Consider the following 20071-nt stretch of genomic DNA (forward strand, 5'->3'; position numbering starts at 1 on the left):
ATTTCACTTCCGCGCCGCGGCAGGCGCTGGCCAATCAGGACCGGGGGCGGGCTCTCGGACGGCGCCGCCGCCCAATCAGGGCCGTCAGCGGCCCCGCGGAGCGGAGGCGGGCAGACGCCTCTGCCGCTGGGGCTCCCTGCAGCCGCGGTAACGTTAGCCCGGCACGTCGGCCCCGCCGGGAGAGCTGCCCGCCCGGGGAGGGTGCGTAGAGTCCCACAGACCGAGTCAAGGGACAGTAACGGCAGAGTCGGGAGTCCATGGGACGCCACCGGACAGTGCAGGTGGACCTGCGCCGGCGGGCTCCCGCGGCGCCAGCACCCACAGCCGTCCCAGTGCTCGCGGAAGCCCGGCACCGGCAGACCGAGGGAGACCTGCGCGTGTCGCCTCGTCCTCCCGGCCCAGGGCAGTGTAACTGTGCGCACTCAGAACTCCCCGGGTCAGCGGAGCCGAGCACGCCGCCCTGACTTCTTCACCAGAGCCGGGGATGGGGCGAAGTCCCGCGTTCTACTGCCCCACTCCGCCCCTGGGGAAGCAGACAAAGCCACTTCGAATGCTTGGACTCCCTGCACCACAGTTCAGAGAAGCCCTGGCTTTACACAACGGTCACCTTGTAGGTGTAGGGAGTGACCAGCGGACACAAGAGCCGGTTCTCCGTCTGCAAATCCCAGCACTGCGGTGTCTTCGTGCTTAATAGTACAAGTATTCACATCTACAGCGTTGTGACCGAGTGCTCAGTTCTTTCGTGGACGCCGTGGTGGCTCTGAAAAGAGCCTTTGGTGCGGGCGCGGGCCGGGCCGGGTGGCGCGCGCTCACTTGCCCTTGGCCTTGTGGTGGCTCTCGGTCTTCTTGGGCAGCAGCACGGCCTGGATGTTGGGCAGCACGCCGCCCTGCGCGATGGTGACCTTGCCCAGCAGCTTGTTGAGCTCCTCGTCGTTGCGGATGGCCAGCTGCAGGTGGCGCGGGATGATGCGCGTCTTCTTGTTGTCGCGCGCCGCGTTGCCCGCCAGCTCCAGGATCTCGGCCGTCAGGTACTCGAGCACGGCCGCCAGGTACACGGGCGCGCCGGCGCCCACGCGCTCGGCGTAGTTGCCCTTGCGCAGCAGCCGGTGCACGCGGCCCACGGGGAACTGCAGCCCGGCCCGCGACGAGCGCGTCTTGGCCTTGGCGCGCGCCTTGCCGCCCTGCTTGCCGCGTCCAGACATGATCAGCTGCCAAATCGAGCCTCAGCAACGTGAAACAGCGGACCCGCTACCAGCTACTTATACCCTGCTGTGGTTTCCTGACGCAGCCTATGCCTGTGGCCGGATGCAAACTGCAGCCAATCAGAAAGCAGCAGTAAAGCCAGGCCCGCTCCCAATTTCCGTAAAACGTAACGAGTTCAAAGGCCATCGTCCCGGAGGCGGGAGATGCAAAAGGAACCAATCAGAGTGCAGGATCAAAGCTAGCCTATCAGAGAGGAAGACACTAAACGAGCCAATGAAAATCCGAATCGCTGCAACCCTTCATTTGCATTCGCACAAAACAAATAGTCAGGGTGTGTGCGCTGGCCCACACTTGGTTTCTTCGCGCTAGAAGACTCAGAGGTTTGCAGCATGCCCGAGCCCGCGAAGTCGGCGCCGGCCCCGAAGAAGGGCTCCAAGAAGGCGGTGACGAAGGCGCAGAAGAAGGACGGCAAGAAGCGCAAGCGCAGCCGCAAGGAGAGCTACTCGGTCTACGTGTACAAGGTGCTCAAGCAGGTGCACCCCGACACCGGCATCTCGTCCAAGGCCATGGGCATCATGAACTCGTTCGTCAACGACATCTTCGAGCGCATCGCCGGCGAGGCGTCGCGCCTGGCGCACTACAACAAGCGCTCCACCATCACGTCGCGCGAGATCCAGACGGCCGTGCGCCTGCTGCTGCCCGGCGAGCTGGCCAAGCACGCCGTGTCCGAGGGCACCAAGGCCGTCACCAAGTACACCAGCTCCAAGTAGACGCTCGTCATCGACTCGTGGCGGACCCAAAGGCTCTTTTCAGAGCCACCACGTTCTCAGGAGAAGCAGCTGTGCTGTTGTGTTGTGTTGTGTCGTGTGGTGGGAGTGAGGGGCGAGGTCTTGCAGTGGCAGAGGCATCTGCCCGTCACCGCTTTCCCCGCATCCGCAGGCGGCCCCGATTGGGCGGCGGCGCCGTCCGAGCACCCGCCCCCCGCCGTGATTGGCCAGCGTCTGCGGTGGCGCGGAAGTGGAATGGCGGCTTTTCCGTCAGCCCTGGTACTGCTCCGAGGACGCCTCTCGGTGGGGGGCTTGGGCTTTAGTCCTCGCACTGTGCCCGGGAAGGGGTGGGCGCGGCGCGGACATGAAGCTTTAGGATAAGAGCCGCCGACTCGGGTCCCCGCGCTCTCAGGTGGGCGCCCTCCTGTACAGGGAGCTGGGGCTCTGATGCGGGCGCGGCGCTCAGGTCTGGCCCCGCGCTCAGTGTGGACGGTGGGAGGTCGAGGTTCTGAGGCGGGCGCGGCGCTCGGTCCGGCGGTCCCGCGCTCAGTGTGGGCGGTGGGAGGTCCGTGCTCTGAGGCGGGCGCGGTCTCGGTCCGGTGGTCCCGCGCTCAGTGTGGACGGTGGGAGGTCCGTCTCTGAGGCAGACGCGGATCTGGAAGTGTGTCCCGCGCACCCAGTGTGGACGGTGGGAGCCGGACTCAGGCGGGCGCGGCTCTCAGGTCTGATCCTGCGCTCCCAGTGTGGACGGTGGGAGCCCGGACTCAGGCGGGCGCGGCTCTCAGGTCTGATCCCGCGCTCCCAGTGTGGACGGTGGGAGCCGCCCTCAGGTTCCTGTGACGGAAGCCGGAGAGCCCCGCGCGCGGGGTGAGGCAGCCGCGCCCGAGGGTCGGGGCAGGGCAGGGGGCTCGAGGCCGGGGAAGGGGCTTTGGCACGGCCGAGCCGGCCCGGGTCCTGCGGCGGGTCCCCGTAGTGCCCTGCCCGACGCGGGCGCCCCTGGCCGCTCCGGAGCCGGACGCGCTGCCCTCTCGTGGCCAGGGCGCAGGAGCGCGGCCCGCGGACGGCTCCCTCCCGCCTGGCACTGGGGCGGGAGGCTCCGCGGAGCGACGCTGACCCCGCTGTCCCCGCATCCGCAGGAACGCGCGTGTGCCAGGCCGGCGGGGTAGACGGAGGGACGGTCGTGTTGGGTGTGGTCTGAGTTGCTCAATACAAAACTGAACGTTCTGTACCCTAGGACCAGACAATAGGATTACGCTTTCTGGTTCCGGTCCTCAGAAGCACCGACCGTCTCCAGGTGGCTTTTGCGGGGTTGCTGCCCGCCCCCTGTCTGACCCGGGAGGACGATAATCACGCGGTTTAAGGCTCAGTTCGCCCACCACGAACAGGCTGCTGTCAGCCTGGTCATCTCAGTCACTTCGCAGTCTTCCTTTTGCCCTTTTCCTTTAAGCACCTGTGAGTTCTCTTCCAAAGTTCCACTCGCGTACCTTCTTTGGAGAGAGACTTTCTCTTCCACGCATCCCGCTGCAACCGGGCTTCACTTGATAGGATTCACACAGCACAGAGGCCTAAACTACAGACTTACTTTCTCGCCCTCTGGCTATCAAAGCCTCAGCAGGGCTGAGTCTCTCTCCCCTTGTTTATGCCCACCCACGACCTGCCTTGCGCCCTCCAACGCTGCCCCCTCTTCCTCTGTGAGGCCACCAGAGCCCTGTCTCCATTACCATTCACGTCGGAGATTAAGACCTAACGCTGAGATTTATTTATTTGAAAGACTGAGTCACAGAGAGAGAGGGAGAAAACCATCTTCCATCCCCAAGTGGCCACAACAGCTAGGGCTGGGCCAGGAACTGCATCCACGTCTCCCATGTAGGTGCAGGGGCCCAAGGATTTGCTTTTCCAGACCATTAGCAGGCAACTGGATCAGAGTGGAGCAGCCAGTGCTCAAACGGGTACCATACCCAGTATGCCACAACGCCGACCCTTCCCCCCATTCAGTTCTTAACAGCGCTTAGGACTGTTTTCCATGCTTCAATCCCAGCCTGCTCTTCCAAATTCTCTTTGCTGAAATGGCTAAAGTGACCGTTGAAATTTCCTAAACCAGAGGTGAAAAGCTGATTGCCCCTGAGGTCTCAGCCGATGAAAGCCAAAGTGGCTGGGTGTGAGAGACCAGGCCTCACGTGCACAAAAAGTGCCCTTGGCTGTTCTCCCTGAAGCACACAGCCTTCCAACACTGTTCCCTTTCTCTAGTTCTGGAAGAGATACTGACCAAGACGTGTCCCACTGTTCTTTTAATTCTGCCGTGAGACCGAGCGTGGCACCAGAGCAGCTGGCGTGTGGGACGTGGGGGCCTGTGGGAGCCACAGAGAACAGAGGAGCACAAAGCCCGCCCACGCCGCTCACAAGGTGCCTTTGTAGCTGTGTGGGCACAGACAGGGAGCCTTTCAGCTTTCCAAGAGGACATGCATCTTCATCTAATCTAGTTTTTCAATACTGGCAACTTATAATTATATGTATATATATAACACGCTACAGACTAAACAAAACCAACGTCTGCTGCCATCATCCAGTCATCTCGCTCAGGATCTCTGGCCACAAACAAAACCTCAGCCCGTGAAAGCTGTCTGGTCTATTGACCCTGCCAGGCCAAGGTCAGACACCCCGGCCTTCCCGGCTTTCTAGATCCTCAAAACCCCCTCCCCTCTTGGCCTCTCTGGGCGGGGCACGGGATAAAGTGGTTGAAAGAAAAACTAAATTCTTCACTCACAGCAACGAGGTGACGGTGGTAAAAAATGTTTGGAGTTGTTTATTGTGGATTGAAGAGTTATATGGATCTTTGCTTTTTTTTTTTAATATGTTCTTTGCTTGTTGTGTTACATCTGTCTTATATTTTAATCAATATTTTTAAAAGATGTATTTATTTGAAAGGCAGAGATACATAGAAAGGGAAAGACAGAAAGAAAAAGAAATCTTGCATTGGCTGGTTCAGTCCCCAAATGGCCACAACAGCTGGGGCTAGGCCAGGCGGGAGCCATGAACCTGGAACTCTCTGACCCCAGAGCTTGGGCCATCTTCTGCTCTCCCAGGCACAGTGGCAGGGAGCTGGAAGGGAAGTGGAGCAGCTGGGACTTGAATCATGTGGGATGCCAGTGACATAGGGGGCTTGACCCTCTGAACACAGCACTGGCCCCTTAATGTTTCAATTAATACATCAGTTATATACATTAAGGGGACACGGTGTGATGTTTTCATACATGTGAACAAACAATAGGGAGTGATCAAATGGTTGTCATAGCTAGTGATTAGCATATGCACCTCCCTTGGATTTGTTATTGTGGCACATTCTATCTCTACTCTCCTTTGATCCTGACTCTGAAATGTCCTCGTTTCTCTCTAGGGAGTGTTGCTTTCTCGCCTGTCTTACAATGAACAAAAGCAGGAAGGAAGGAAGGTGGAGGGGCCTGGAATCAGGCTGAAGCCCAGCCCCTTTTTCTGTGCTGTGGCCTCTCTGCTAGTGCTCCTGTTTCCAGAACAGTCTCCCCTGCCTCCACCCCCCTTTCCAATGTTCCACTACAGGGGACACAGGCTCAGATCCTGTCTACGTCAGCCCTCTGTCTGTGATTAGGGATTTCATTGACCTCCACTCCTGTGAGAAGCAGGAAGAACTGGCTGTGTTTGGCAGACTTAAAGAAAGAAATAGCACCATGCCTGAATTCTTGAGGGAAGAAAAAGATGTCAGTTTGCATCTCCTGTATAAGGAAACATGTTATTTAAGAGCAAAGCAGTCGTTTGCGAACGTTTTGAATCTGAATGCTACTTCCCTGAGTCCTGGTGACAATGTCCAAGGTCTGGCTGTCAGAGGCCAGGGGCTGTTAGAGTCGACCGCCCGAAAAACGTCACCAAGAGACACGTCTCTTATGCAAACAGCACGGGGAAGCTTTATTGATTATCCAGCATGCTGGGGCTGTCTGATCATACATGAACAGAGCAGCCCCGGATAACCAAAGGTTAGGGTTTATAAAGGCAAAAACCGCAAAACCGGGAAGGGGAAGAGAATACACGGTTGCTAAGCGGTTGCTAAAGTCTTACAATCAGCAATTATGATCTTAAGACATAGACAAATCACATCTTCATTATTAGCCCAGGTAACCCAGGTGCAACCTTTCTACTTTTAAGCTTGAGCAATCATGCTAGGGGGTTTTTGTGCGTTGCCAAGGGTGATGTAGTGCACTGCTATTGTCCGACTATTTGAGATCATAGTTTCAGACCAGAGTCTCACGGTGGGGGGGGGGGGTGCTTTCCCAGAATGCAGTCTCAAGTGCTCCAAAATGGAGTCCCTACTGTCAAGGTGCTACTTCACTCTGTCTTATTTTCACAGCTGCACCAGGAAGGTTTAAACCTGTAAGCTTAAGCTTAACTTTTTACACCCACACATATACAATTTTAACTCTTCATTCCCCACTCCTTGTTGTGAGGATCTCTAATCTTAGAGATTATTTGTTTTTGTCTTTTTTAATGTGACATACTGTTGTTTTATAACCATGAGTTTAACATTTTTAACTTGTTCCCGCACGAAGGTGATGAGTCTATTTAACACACAAGGTCCTATGGTTACAATTAGGAGTAAAACAATTAAGGGTCCTGTTAGGGCTGACAGTAGAGTAGTAAGCCATGGGGACCGGCCAAACCATGACTCAAACCATCCCTGTTGAGTTTCCCTCTCCCGTTGCCATTTTTCCAGTCGTTTTCTGAGTTTGGCCATGGAGTTTTTAACCACCCCAGTTTAGTCGGCATAAAGACAACATTTTTTTTTTTTTAGGGCCGTGCATAACCCCCCACCATGAAAATGAGATTTAACCCCCACCTGTTTTGTAATACTGAAATGCAGATACTGGGCTGCATCTGGGAGATTGTGGAAGATTTCTCAGGCAGAAGGGGCGGGGACCTCCACCTGGCAGGTTATCAGGTAGAAGGGGGCAGGGCAGGATGCGAAGGCCAGGCTGCCCGTGAAACATTGTCAGGATGACTGAGATACAGATGCATATGCTGGACACATTAGGCCTTTATGTCACACACACATAAGCTTATAACTGACTTTCTGCCTAATATTTTCCCCTCAAGAGGTAATACCCAAAATTCTTCTTTGGGATTATGGATGGAGTTCCGTTTTCTGTAACTTCTTCGAAGCTGGCATGTGGGTGTCGAGGGGATTTGGGTATTTCCTCTTGCTACCTGTCTTATGGTGTGCAACAGTGGCCTTGGAAAGACTGTGTTGCTCGGTCCAGAGGGCTGCTCAAGTCATCCAGTGGAATGGGCTGGAAGTCTTGCCTGATGACCATTTGGAGTTCAACAGCTTTTATTCTGTTAGAGACAAAACGAACAAGGGCATTAAAAACACACGGTGCAAAGAGAAGCATCATTATTGCAGAAGTTAGTGGGCCAAGGAAAGGAAATAGCCAGGATTTCCGTGACCAGATGGCAGGCCAGAAATCCCAGCCCTGCTTGGCCTGGTCCTGGAGCTGTTTGGCTTTTTCCAGGAAAAGTACAAATTTGGGTTTGTGCCTGTCTAGTCTGATTGACCCAGAGACAATTTTTTTTTTTTTTTTTTGGATATTTAGTAGCCAGTTTTGCTAGGAAGTTAAGCCAATGTACAAGACTAGAGTCTCAGGCTGGGAAAAGGACAGACTAATGAATTATTTACATTTAACCATTTATATTATGGATTATTGTGCACCCCCCTCAAGAGATAGGCCCTTTAAGTCCTCAGTGAGGACCTGTCCAAATCGATGTAGGGCTATCTGAGTTAGCTGTTACCGAAAGCCCTGTTTTTAGGAACTGGCAGGGAGGGCTTTCTAAGCTTAATGTTATTGGATAGACTTTGAAGGCCTGGCTGGGTGTGAGAGGCCCAGACCTATCCATGGGGTGCTGGAAGAGAATTGAAAGAGATGCAAATCTCCTTTAAGGGAGGCACCCTGTTGACTTGCATTACATGGCTGGACTAGGAGGAGAGCTGAATAGGAGGCTGATGGAAATAGGCAACTTGCATTTCACTGACCCTAGGCCATCCCCAATAGCAGTGGCTGGAGCTGGAAGCTGGGCAGAGGCTGGACAGAGCCAAAGGCTTTTTAGCTCAGGGCCACAGGGTCTGTGGTTCTGAACCAGGAGTCCTTCGACACCCAGGGCAGTTCCGTGTCCAGTGGCCGTGCTCTTGGCAGGGCTGACAGAAGGCATTTGCTGTCACTACAGCTGCTTGCCCAATGCCCTGGCTCCTTATATCAGCAACAGGTGCCGTTTGGGGTGCACTGGCCTTGCTGGGTCTCCTTGATGGCAATCACCGTGTAAAGCAGCCATTGATTGGTCTGTTGCCTATCCTCTGCTGCTAGCTTGCTCCTGTTTTCCTGGTCTCTAATAAAGTAGACCAAGGAGTCAGCCTCTATGATGTCAATCAAGGGGGTGCTCAACCCAATCCTGATTTTTGGAGATTTTTTTAAATATCAGGGTGAGCTAGAAAAACTATGGTCATGGGCAAATTCTGACACTTAGTATTTTCCTGCGAGTTAAGACTGTGCCCATGAGGAGAATTATGACCCTTTAGGTAAGATCAACTGTGGTGACCTGCTTGCATACTTTGAGGTCGTCAGTGTAACTTTTTACACCGAAAAATTGATCTAGTTGTCACATTATTTTATAGTTTAACCTTTGTTGTTGTTGTTGTTGTTGTTGTTTGGGGCCCTATACTGTGGCCAGGCATTATTACAGAAAAGGTCAGTCATCCCTTACATAAGGTCTGGGGATTAAACCGTACATCACAGTGGAGAGTCCTGCAGAACAGTAGTAACTTCCCTTCTGGAAGAGAAAAGAGGAGAAGTGAGGCAGCGAGTTGGGTCTCTAGTCTGACTTTTTGGGCTTTTAGATTTAACTGGCAGTTTAACCAGTGTTTACTGCGTAGCCTGACTTAGAGGAGAAATTGTGGCAGAGGTCTCTGCCATTCTTTGGCTTCTGGGTATTTACCGTGTAGCCTGTGGACACTAGAGCTTTCTTGGGTTTCTGGAACGCAGTTTTCTAGCATCTGCCGCATAACCATAACTTAACAGAGACAGTAGAGTACACAATGGATTAACATGAATTTTATGTCTCTTGTTGTCGAATAAACCAGAAATAAAAAAAAAACTTGTATATAAGAGTTTACATAATTTAGGATTATTTAACAGAGTCAAAAAAAGAGCTTACAGGACCTAACTCTAGAAATGGCAGAGTAACCGAATAAGCAGACGCTGTTAAAATAGACGTTACAGTTTTTGCAAAAACAGATTTCAAGATTTATGATTTAGACCATTTTTAGATATTTACTAACATTAGTACACATTTAAAAAAAAAAAAAAACCATTGTTATAACAGAAGATCAGACTTTAACTTTAGGTTAGTGTAATTTTGGCATTAGCACTTAACTCTGTAAACAATATTTTAAAATCGTAAACATTTTAAAACTTTTTATGACTTGTTTACACCTTTTGAAATTTTATACCATTGTTACTTTTACATAGCCTTGAATTGTCATGTATGGACAACCTATGAGAATACATGTTAACAAACTTAAACAGTTTTTTTTTATTGAATTTGAGATGTTAAAAGTATATATATTTTTCCAAGTTTTACTTAGCACTGATGCCTAGATGACTTAAGACACTGAGTTGTTAATGAATACCACACCATTATCTGAAATAAAAGTTAAAATTACATTTTTATGTTTTTAAGTAACATGAGGATAACACCTCCTGGACAGCAAACACTAGTGCATGTTTACAACTTTGAAAAGATCTTTATCATTAAGAGAAATAAGTTTAAAGCATATTAAAGACATGTAAAACTGAGCAAGCAAGCCACTGAGCAAACCGAAGGGCGTTTGCATTACCTCAATTTTTTTGAACCAATCTGCATTGGCTTACTTTAGTTAACAACATAAAGGCTTGTATACACAGAATTTACTCTTATTTTTATAAGACCACTTTAGCTGGAAAGCAAAAACATAAATACAGCATAGGTCTGACACCATTTATAACATTTTAATATATTTTATATAATCTGAATTGACCCAAGCAGCTGTTACTTTAACAAATTTAGAGTCTCATCCTTTGAGAGTTCCAGGGATCCAACTGGAAGCCCAAAGTTGGAAGACTCGGTTTAGAATTTAAGCTGTCAGAGAGTCAAACCATTTAGCCAAAATTAGTACATTTCTGATCAGTTGGGTAATCACTCAGACATTAAAAACAGATAAACAATGTAAACAACTTTGCATTGTGGTTTTTTTAATCAAGACTCTAATGGCAATAGAAAAACGCGAAACCTTCAAGACAGGTGAACGCTCTCAGATGAGTCAGGGACAGCAGCACAGAAAAGAGCTGATTATCAGCATATGAACCCATTGTTTAGGTTTTCATTAGCTGCAAAGAGAAAAACCCATCAGGTTGGAAAGGGTTAATGGCTTAAGGTTTTGGCTCCCTTAGGTAAGGTCAGCAGTGGTATTGAATTGGAAATTCCTCCTGGAGAGGAAAAAGAAGCAGCCCTGGCATGGGGGCTCTGCCTAGAGATATTTGGCTATGCCTGCCTGGGTGCACCAGGCCACATGGACTAGAATAGAGTGCAGAGAAAGGCTGTGGTCCCCCATTTACAGGAAAGACTGCGCACACCAGGGCTTGGCAGGACTAACCGTGGGGTTGGGTAGGTGTGCCATTTTACCAAGAGTGTTGGGAACCTCCTATAATTTAACCAAAGCCAGATTAATTAGGACTACTGCAGACACTCAGTCAATTACAACAGATGTTTTTTTTTTTTTCCAGATTTAGTCCTAAGGCAATCAAAGCTTAGCAACAGTAATAGTTCACAAAAAACTTTAAGACGCACCAGAGCTACCATAAGCTGCAAAGACGGAAAACTTTCTACCAGGTTGGAAAGGGTTAACAGGTAACAGGTAACAGCTTTTCCCTAGGTGGAGAGACTTGTGGAATTTCCCTCTCCCTTTCTCCTGCCCAGTGGTATAGGAATGGAGTTGAGGAGAGCAAAAGAGTTGGGGAAGGAGCCCCCCCCCCCCGCCCCCAGGAGGAGGAAGGCAGAAAGCAATGACCTCCTCCGGTCTGGGGGCTGAGTGGGGTTTGAAATCTCCTATCGCTCAAGGTTACCCACTACCTAGTTGTCTGAGTTTACCTGAAGGGCCAATATTAGCCTCGACCGAAGCTAAGCCCTGCTCGTGTAGCAGTAGGCAGCGTGACCAGGCGTCCCTCCGAGAGAGAGACCTGATCCTCGGGTCGCAGTCCGGCCGCCGAGAAGCTGAAGCGAGCTCAGGGGGTCTCCAGGCTCTCAGCCAACTGCCCTTCCTAATTTCCCTCCCGTTCCTTACAATCCCTCTGGAGTTTCGGCCGTAGCTAAGCCGTGGCCGGGGGGACTCCGCGTTCTCGGAGAGCTGTGGGGTGCTGGACACTCAACGGTCACTTCCACAGATCCGGTCCCGCTTGAGGGAAGGAATACTGACCTCCGATGTCTTCTCAAAATCCCGGTCCAGGTGCCCATGACGGCCAGGCAGGAGAATGGCCTCTTTCACTCAGCGAATGAGTGGTAAATGGAATGAGCCCTCCGGGGGGCCAATCCGCTCCAAGAGCAGGCCATTCAGAGGCACAGAAAGACTGCTGCTTTACCTTCTTAATCAGAAGAGAGAGATTAGATTCCCTAGCCTGCACATCAGGCCAGTGAGCCAGAGTAAGAGATAGCGGTGTGGACACAGTTTGACCCATGTTACAGACAGAAAAGCAATTCCCCAAAAAACTGAAACCTAAAATGTAACCGCTGTTGGCACAAAACTCCCGCCTAGGGGAATTTCTGATGGGAGTTTCGCTGAGCGTCCTCAGTCTCCCGGTCTTCTCGGGGCGTCCCCCAAGGTGGTAGCCTGGGGCTTCCAGGCACGTCTGCCAGCCACAGTGCATACCGTGCCAACCCAAAATCTGAAACCGAAACAGGCCTGTAACCCAAAAAACTGAAACCTGAAGCGCGCATATACTGAGTCCCTATCTTAGGCGCCTTTATACTTACCCCAAGAGATATCCGTTGGAGGCGTCCACGGGCAGCCGCGATCTCGCTGGGGCCTCCAAATGTTAGAGTCGACCGCCCGAAAAACGTCACCAAGAGACACGTCTCTTATGCAAACAGCACGGGGAAGCTTTATTGATTATCCAGCATGCTGGGGCTGTCTGATCATCATGAGCAGAGCAGCCCCGGATAACCAAAGGTTAGGGTTTATAAAGGCAAAAACCGCAAAACCGGGAAGGGGAAGAGAATACACGGTTGCTAAGCGGTTGCTAAAGTCTTACAATCAGCAATTATGATCTTAAGACATAGACAAATCACATCTTCATTATTAGCCCAGGTAACCCAGGTGCAACCTTTCTACTTTTAAGCTTGAGCAATCATGCTAGGGGGTTTTTGTGCGTTGCCAAGGGTGATGTAGTGCACTGCTATTGTCCGACTATTTGAGATCATAGTTTCAGACCAGAGTCTCACGGTGGGGGGGGGGGGGGTGCTTTCCCAGAATGCAGTCTCAAGTGCTCCAAAATGGAGTCCCTACTGTCAAGGTGCTACTTCACTCTGTCTTATTTTCACAGCTGCACCAGGAAGGTTTAAACCTGTAAGCTTAAGCTTAACTTTTTACACCCACACATATACAATTTTAACTCTTCAGGGCCTGGGCCTTTCCCTGGCGCCCAGGGCAGGATCCGCCCCTCTGCTGCCTGTGAGGGAAGGGATTTCTCTCCACAGCACTGAGAAGGGCCTGTGTGTTCAGGAGCAGGTAGAACACCACTAATTAGCGCCTGGCTATGAAAGCCGAACACTGAAACGGCCTGGGGCAGCATCCAGAAGATGAGCAACAAGAGTGGTATCGGCCGTGGACAGCTTCACTCCCACTCGCACCAGAGGACCAGTGGGCCTTCCTTGCAAACCATGCGTGAGGGTTTCGTGGCCCAGGAAAGCCCTCATCCTCCCTTTGTTTCTGGACACAAACAGCGGCCCTGGCTGTTTCCAGACCGCAATCCTGGTCTTTATCCCTCCCCACCAAGTCCCTTTATTGGAGATTCCTCTCTGTATTTATGTTGACTTTGACAATTCCAGGGGCTGAGTGTGGACAGGAGGGCGGGGGCAGGGGAAGAGTCTCAGTCCATTTTGTTCCTCCAGACCTCACCAGGTTTCCTGCCAGCAGAGTGACGCCCCATACCAGGAGAGTCGGGCCTGCAGGGACTCTGCGACTTGGAAATCTCATCCCAGGCTGTGGAGTGGGCAGCTGCATGAACGCTTCGAGGACTCAGGAGGCACGAGTTCTGACCCTCAGCCGCCTGGCAGCCACCGTCACTGGTTCCCTGTGGTCCACTGGCTTGTCTGCTCCTGGCCTCCTCCTCCTCAGTGAACAGTGATCAAAGTCTCCGTCCCCTGGAAATGGTGTTAAAAACAGGCCTGCTCCACGTGGACCTGCAACAAACCCGCAGATGGCACGGCTTGCTTGGAGCTTGGAAAAAGCAGGTGGACAGAGACGGTGCTTGCAGGGCCCATGGTCTGGGATGCTTTGCAAAATGGCTGCACGACTGTTCCCTTGTTGTGTTTATGCTCACCAGTTCGAAAATCTTCAGAGAGAATTCACCCCTCGTAGGAAATTCTGAGGCTGCCTGGATTGTCCACTTTGAAAGGGTGTTCTGACCTCGGTCACAATATCCAAGAGCTGAATAAGAATCGGCGTCTTAAATAGGACCCAGGACAAAATAGAATGTTCATATTGGGGCTTTTTTTCCTTTCTTTCTTTCTTTCTTTCGTTCTTTTGTTCTTTCGTTCTTTCTTTCTTATTTTTCACAGACAAATCACACGAGCTGCTGATGTGTGGGATTGGAAAACTTCTCACTGAGAATCTGCTTTTACCATTCGTGTCAGACAGAAACTGTCTTCTCATCGACCTCTAACTTCAGATTCACGCCCGAGAGTGGATCACAGGATGGAGCTGGAATCGAGGGGCACTTACATTTCATGTCTTGTTTATGTAAATGATCTGTAGTCGGTATGTCATGGTGTGAAATACTAGACCATTCTCGCACCCCTCTGTAGCTTCCTACAGGGTGAAACATGGTGAAGAATGTCAAGCATTGGTGGCTGTGAATTATAAATTGGCGATTTTTTAGCGGCATTTGCCAGATCACCAGTACCTAACATGTGCCAGGCCACGTTCTGGGGAAAATGGCAACCACGGGCCGAAACAAAAGTCACTCTCCTTGTGATTTTGCTTCCCATCAGGGAGGAAACACTAAATGAACAAGTAAAATGAGCTCTGCTACACAGAGGTGAATGTCAAGAAGGAAAACGTGGGGAAGAGATGGCTGGGCGTTGCTGATCACCCCCGGTCTCCTTAGCCAGATCTTGGCAACAGACACGAGCGCACCGCCTCCGGCTCCTGGGAACCCTCAGCGCCCGTGCTCGCCCCAGCGTCACAAGCCGAGGAACGTGTCTTTGAGATAATCGGTTTATGGTTCTTGGACGCGGAGTATTTCATTTTTGTGCCTCTTGCTTCTGACCTGAGTTAAAAGGGGAGGGGAAAAAAAAGACTAGCAGAGGATGGTTTTGATCCATCGACCTCTTGGTTATGGGCGGAACACGCTTCCGCTGCGACTAGATTTTTGTCAGACCTAAAGCTAATTTTCAGAGCCACTCACCACTCCAGACAGCTGGTGCACTTTGCGGTTCAGGCCCGCAGGCTATTATTCTATAATGGGGGCGGGTGCTGAGATGGCGCGTGCACTTAGTTGCATCAGCGTCCGCGATTGCACTGGTTTCCTGCCTTGCTCCTGCTCCAGAGGAGGTGTGGGGAGGCCTGACAGGATCAGCCCCACCCTGCAGAGGGTGTGGCCGCGGCCGTCTGCTGCTTTATACCTATCCACACCCAAAAATGTGCTCCTCCAGGAACTTACTCATTTTTGAAAGTATTATAATGATCATGAAATGAGGGCTCACCGTGATTAAGAAAATCGCCTGAAGTAGTGAATCATTCAAAACCAGACTACAGCTTCAGAATCCATATCTTTTTTTTTAATGATTTATTTATTTGAAAGGCAGAGTTACAGAGAATCTTCCATCTACTGATTTACCCTGAATGGTTTCAACACCTGGGACTAGTCCACGCCAAAGCCCGGAGCCTCATCTGAATCCGAGTCTCCCATGTGGGTGGCAGTGGCCGGAGCACTTGTGTCATCTTGCACTGCTTTCGCAGACCATAACAGAGCCCTGGATGGGAAGTGGGCAACCAGGACTCGAGCCGGTGGCATTATGGGTTGCTTGTGTCAAGGGCAGCAGCTTAATCCACTGTGTGAGCCCCAGAATCTGTGTTTGGAACCACTGTACATCGTAAGGTCTCTAGGAATTGTTAGGTGATGATCTCCAAAGTTCACTATATAGTACAAAAAGCAAAGTATTGACTAATGTGTAGTAGAATTATGTATGTAGAACAAGATGCTTCAAAAAGTTTGTGGAAAATGGAATGAAATGAAAATTTACACAAGTTGTTGTGTTGTGCCTGAGCGAGTGCTGACAGAGGAGCGCCACACACTGAGAAATTTTAGTCCTTTATTGCCGGCAGCCGAGAGTGGGCTCATGCCCCAAAGAACTCTCGACACCAAAGCCCAAAGCAACAGGGTTTATAAAGGCGAAAACCACAAAATTGGGAGGGGGATACATGGTTGCTAAGATCACAGGGAGTACATGGTTACTGGGGTCAAGCTAATCTAAAACCTATGCAAAATTAATATCAGTTATAGTGTTGACAGTACCAGTTGCAATCTTAACATTGATCAATTATAATCTTGACATTAATCCAATTATTGGTTTTAAGTATATGTAGGACAGAGACAAATCACATTTTTATCATTAACCCAGGTATAGCCTTTCTACTTTCAAGCTTGAGTGATCATACTAGGGGGTTTCTATGCTCCGTCAAGTGTGATGTAGTGGACTGCTGTTGTCTGACTGGTTTAGATCATAGTTTCAGACCAGAGTCTCACGGTGTGAGGGGGCCTTCCCAGAATGGAGTCACAGGTGCTCCAAGATGGGGTCCCTACTGTCAAGGTGCTACTTCAGTTGAAGTCCCCTCATGCATGTTTGCACTGGTGTGAGGTGTTCCTGAACAGTGCCCCTGGAGAAGCAATCTGGGGGGCCTGGCGCAGGAGTGGAGGGACAACGGTCTCTTCCTTACAACCCTTTTATTACTTCTGAAGTCTGAATCCCATGTGTGCATTGTCCATCCATGAATGAATAGTGTAAAAAAGCATTTCACTCAAATATCAGTAAAATCCATGTTATGTGCACAAAAGGCTCTGCACTGCTGGGCACAAACGGCCCGAGGAACACAATAGGCTGCCCCATCATAGCACACCAGGCAGAGGAGTGAGAGAACGCGTCCAAGGGCAGAAATGGTGTGGGGGCCCTGAGGTCGCCCAGGGAGACCGAGAGGAATGGCCCAGGGGCTGGCCAAGTAGCCTGCGGCTGAAGGCGCCAGGCTTCTGTATTGTGAGTGGGCAGCTCCAAATGGTCGCAGGACTTCCTGATAAAACACCAGCTGTGAGTTGTGAAGAGCTCATCAAGGAAGATTCTGAAATATGTACAATCCTAAAGTCAGTTTAACATCAAATAGTTACTTAAATGAAGTGCTATGAGTCATTTATAATCTGCTGTCACAGGGCTTTCTTTGTTCCTCTAAGCATGAGGGGGAAAAAGAAACTAACATTAGTTCCCCTCAGAACTAGTAGAAGAACCTTACAGCTTTTATTACCAGTTAAAAAGACACGTGTTGGGGCCAGCCTTGTGGTGCCGCTGGCTGCATCACCACATGCAACACCCGTATCTCATGTGAGATCAAGCCATGGCTGCTCCTTTGCCAGTTCAGCTCCTGGGAAAGCAGTAGAAGATGGCCTGAGTGCTTGGGCCTCTGGCACTCGTGTGGGAGCCCTGGATGGTTGGCGTTTTGGGCCCCTCATTTCTGCCACTGTGGCTATTTGGGAACAAATGGAACATCTCTCTCCCCACCTCTCTTTAAGTGGACCCTCCCAGGACCTGATTAGACTGCCATGCATGTGTCTATCACTAAATTGTTTGAATTTACCTGGGTTTTATGTCCTTTCACATTTGGATGATTTCTGAGTGTCTGAGAACCATTAGAGGCTTGGAGAGCTTGGAAAGAATCACATCCATTTTGTTTCTGCTCCTATTATCACCCACTTCTACTTCTGTGTCTTCCAGTTGTGGACAAGAACCCCATGTGAGGCCTATAACTCCAAGATGGAGGCCCCCAAAAGACGCACAGCTCCGCATCTCAAATGCGTTGATCCAGAATCTCAAGACCTGTGTGGGCAGGGAGGCCACAGGCTCAGCAGTGTTGACGATTTTGCCAGGCATAAGAACAGTGCTTCAGGAGGAAAGCAGAAGAGGCAGGAAGAACTTTAGGCTTGAACAGATGAGTGTGACCTCCCATTCGGAGGCCTACAGAGCTTCCTGTGCTCTCCTGCTCTCCCTGAGCTGAAGCTTTTGGACGCTGCTTCCTCGGTTAAAGCAAACAAACAAAACAGGGAAAGGTCCAAGATGACTGGACAGACTTGCCCTGGGCTGTTCTCTGCCCCAGGAAAGAACCGGGCAACAAAGGCAGACCTGCATTGAGGGGGGAGGGGCAAAAAGCTGAGAATCTCAGGTCGAAGAGGCGATGCCAGCTGGCCTCTGTGCAAACAAGTCCACGAAACTCATTACACCAGCTTTCTTATCCAGAAAACAAAGGCAGTAAATCAGTCCAATTTCATCGAGACGTATAAATTGAATAAGATGATGTCCATAACAGGGAAATAATTGTCATGCATCAAAACAAAGTGAACAATACAGAAATTAATACAAATTCCAGTTACAAGTCAGACAAGTCACTGTTGAGTCACCAATTTTACTTCTGTGTGACCCAATCAACCTGCTAACATTCCAGTTTTTGTACTTTGAGGTGGAGAGGGAGCCAGACAGAAGATAAGTTGCTAAATCCCCTAACAAGCCATCACCTTGTCTAGCATGGTTTGGATAGAGGTACAGCCAGAAAGGGGTGGGTGGGACTTGTGGTTTTTTTAAGAGGTGTCAGTGTCATCAAAAGTGAGTGTTGCTGCCTAAGCTACTCTGGGCAGAAGGAACTGGGAGCGCAGAAGTCTCAGGGCGGGCCCCTGTCTAGGACTGAGAGACAAGCGGGGCCTGTGATGAGAAGCTTAGGGCCTCTTTCTTTTAGTCTAATACAACTCCCGCACAGAGCCTTGGCTGCCTGCAAGTTTTCTGAATAGCTAACGGGAAAACTGCAGCAGCAAACAAGATAGATTTGATGGTGCTACCTCGGCCAGGTGCTAGATGTGGGAAGCGAATGTTGCTCTTAGAAAACTGTCCCTCAAAGAGAAAATTCTAACAAAGGAGTCTCAGCTGTCGCCCTAGCACCAAGACCAGTGGCTGGAATGCAGACTGCACAACAGTTCGACAGATGTCCTTGTAGTGCTTGTCCTAACAGCAGCTGGCAGAGGGCTCTTTTGGAAGTTTTTATCCCTAGTATGTATTCACGTGTTTTATCACTTCTCAGCCTTTTGGCTAAGATCAAGTGTAGTGTCTAATCATGTGCTTTTATTTTTCCACATTATATCCCATTCTCACAGACCCCAGGGCCGACGATTCTGTATACAAACATCATTTTTGGAGATATATGACAAACTCTTAAACAGACCCATAAATCGAAACTCACTAAAACATGATTGATGGTGGCAAAAACTTGAGGACCGTGCTCTGGAGCAACGCTGAGGTAAATGGGTAGAATTCTTTCCTGGACTTGTTCTTGATGTGATTGCCACGGAACAAGTCAGTGCAAAACGTGAGGCTATGAAGCAAGCATGTCGTAGTCCTGGGTCCTGCGGCCCGGATACCTGGGCCTCAGGTGGACACCGGCTTGGGGTGATTCTCGGTGTGGCTGCTGAGCGATGGAGATATCTGGGACGTCCTTCATTCACCCAATGCCTGGCAGGCGGTGCTGGCTGAGGCTGGGGCTGCCGGTCAGAGCACCTGTGTGTGGTCTCTCCCTAAGCCCTGCGATGGCCTCAGACTTGCCGCGTGCAAGGTCAGGATACGGAAGGTGAGTTTCCCAGGAGTAGGAGATCCTACAGGAGTTCACTGTTAGCAAACCCAGCAAACCCGGGTGAGACACTCGTTCTGCAACATTGTGCCTTCCTAAGGAAGCGGGTGTACCGAAGGCAAGAACACCCACACATCCCAAAACGCCTCTAGAGGGCGTGCAGCTTTTGCAAAAAGAAAAATCCCAGCCGAAAATTCAGCCTGTGGGCGCCTGCCTCTGAAATGACATTTGTCACAAGAGAGACTTTTCAAGTATCTGCGTTTGTTGGCCCCATGGTGTAATGGTTAGCACTCTGGACTTTGAATCCAGCGATCCGAGTTCAAATCTCGGTGGGACCTGCTTCGTTTTTTTCCCCCTGAACTTGTCTGTTTCGATAACCCCGCCCACCACCCGTGCTAACCCGCCGAGGTGAGCCCTCACCTGCCCGAGCCAGTGGGCACCCGGGGACGCCGCTGCGGCACGGAGCGCCCTCGGCCCCGCGCGCGTGCGAAGCTGTGCAGTCTCCCTGCGTCGCCCCTTGGTCTCTGCTCCTCCGAAAAAACGCGCGCGGGACAAGGACCTGCGTGGGCGTGCGAGTCCGCATTCCCCTAACCACGCTCGCTCCTTGTCTCACGGGAGGTTGCAAGCCCTGCGGCCTTCCACGCTGAGCTCCTGGTCACCGAGCACGGTGAGGTCGCCTCTACTCTTGCACTTCCTCCCCTCTCGTCGTCTACCTGAAAGACGTGCCCGCCCTCTTGAGGTCTCACTCTACTGCCTCAAGCCTTAGCTAGGCTCCGTTCCCTGGGCGTGGGGGGCTCTTCTGTGTGTCCCCCGCACCCGATGCGCTTTCCCACGCCCCCTGCCACTCATCCTTGCATTGCTTGTCTGATAAGCTCTCCCTCCACTCGACACAGCGAATTCT

The 20071-nt window shown here is 50.9% G+C and overlaps 2 protein-coding genes, 1 long non-coding RNA gene, 1 other non-coding gene and 1 pseudogene across 7 annotated transcripts; 3 read left to right on the forward strand and 2 right to left on the reverse strand.

Annotated features, from left to right (window-relative positions):
- Positions 1-778: 778 nt before the first annotated feature.
- LOC138849852 (histone H2A type 1) lies at positions 779-1254 on the reverse strand. Its single transcript, XM_070074897.2, has one exon. The coding sequence runs from the start codon at positions 1200-1202 to the stop codon at positions 810-812; it is 393 nt and encodes a 130-aa protein (XP_069930998.2). The 5' UTR covers positions 1203-1254; the 3' UTR covers positions 779-809.
- Positions 1255-1363: 109 nt separating this feature from the next.
- On the forward strand, positions 1364-2004 carry LOC100347785 (histone H2B type 1-C/E/F/G/I). The gene has a single exon (XM_002721625.6). The coding sequence runs from the start codon at positions 1593-1595 to the stop codon at positions 1971-1973; it is 381 nt and encodes a 126-aa protein (XP_002721671.1). The 5' UTR covers positions 1364-1592; the 3' UTR covers positions 1974-2004.
- A 3876-nt stretch (positions 2005-5880) lies between these two features.
- On the reverse strand, positions 5881-12041 carry LOC149126865 (uncharacterized). Of its 4 annotated transcripts, none has more exons than XR_016234417.1 (3): positions 10312-12041; positions 8773-8813; positions 5881-7328 (listed from the first exon to the last, which is right to left on the reverse strand). It is a non-coding gene; the product is annotated as an uncharacterized LOC149126865 (long non-coding RNA). The 4 variants fall into 4 exon arrangements; XR_016234416.1 differs by having other exon boundaries at positions 8748-8813; XR_016234419.1 differs by having other exon boundaries at positions 5881-8813; positions 11494-12041.
- A 6574-nt stretch (positions 12042-18615) lies between these two features.
- LOC127487842 (U2 spliceosomal RNA) lies at positions 18616-18692 on the forward strand (annotated as a pseudogene).
- Positions 18693-19436: 744 nt separating this feature from the next.
- On the forward strand, positions 19437-19508 carry TRNAQ-UUG (transfer RNA glutamine (anticodon UUG)). The gene has a single exon. It is a non-coding gene; the product is annotated as a tRNA-Gln (tRNA).
- Positions 19509-20071: the final 563 nt, after the last annotated feature.

The sequence above is a fragment of the Oryctolagus cuniculus genome, chromosome 5, assembly GCF_051225735.1.
Source record: "Oryctolagus cuniculus isolate XC-2025 breed Fujian yellow rabbit chromosome 5, ASM5122573v1, whole genome shotgun sequence".
Lineage (NCBI taxonomy): Eukaryota > Metazoa > Chordata > Mammalia > Lagomorpha > Leporidae > Oryctolagus > Oryctolagus cuniculus.

Excerpts from the sequence above, each read along its gene's own strand:
- LOC138849852 (XM_070074897.2), bottom strand. The coding sequence starts at position 1,202 with ATGTCTGGACGCGGCAAGCAGGGCGGCAAGGCGCGCGCCAAGGCCAAG.
- LOC100347785 (XM_002721625.6), top strand. The coding sequence starts at position 1,593 with ATGCCCGAGCCCGCGAAGTCGGCGCCGGCCCCGAAGAAGGGCTCCAAG.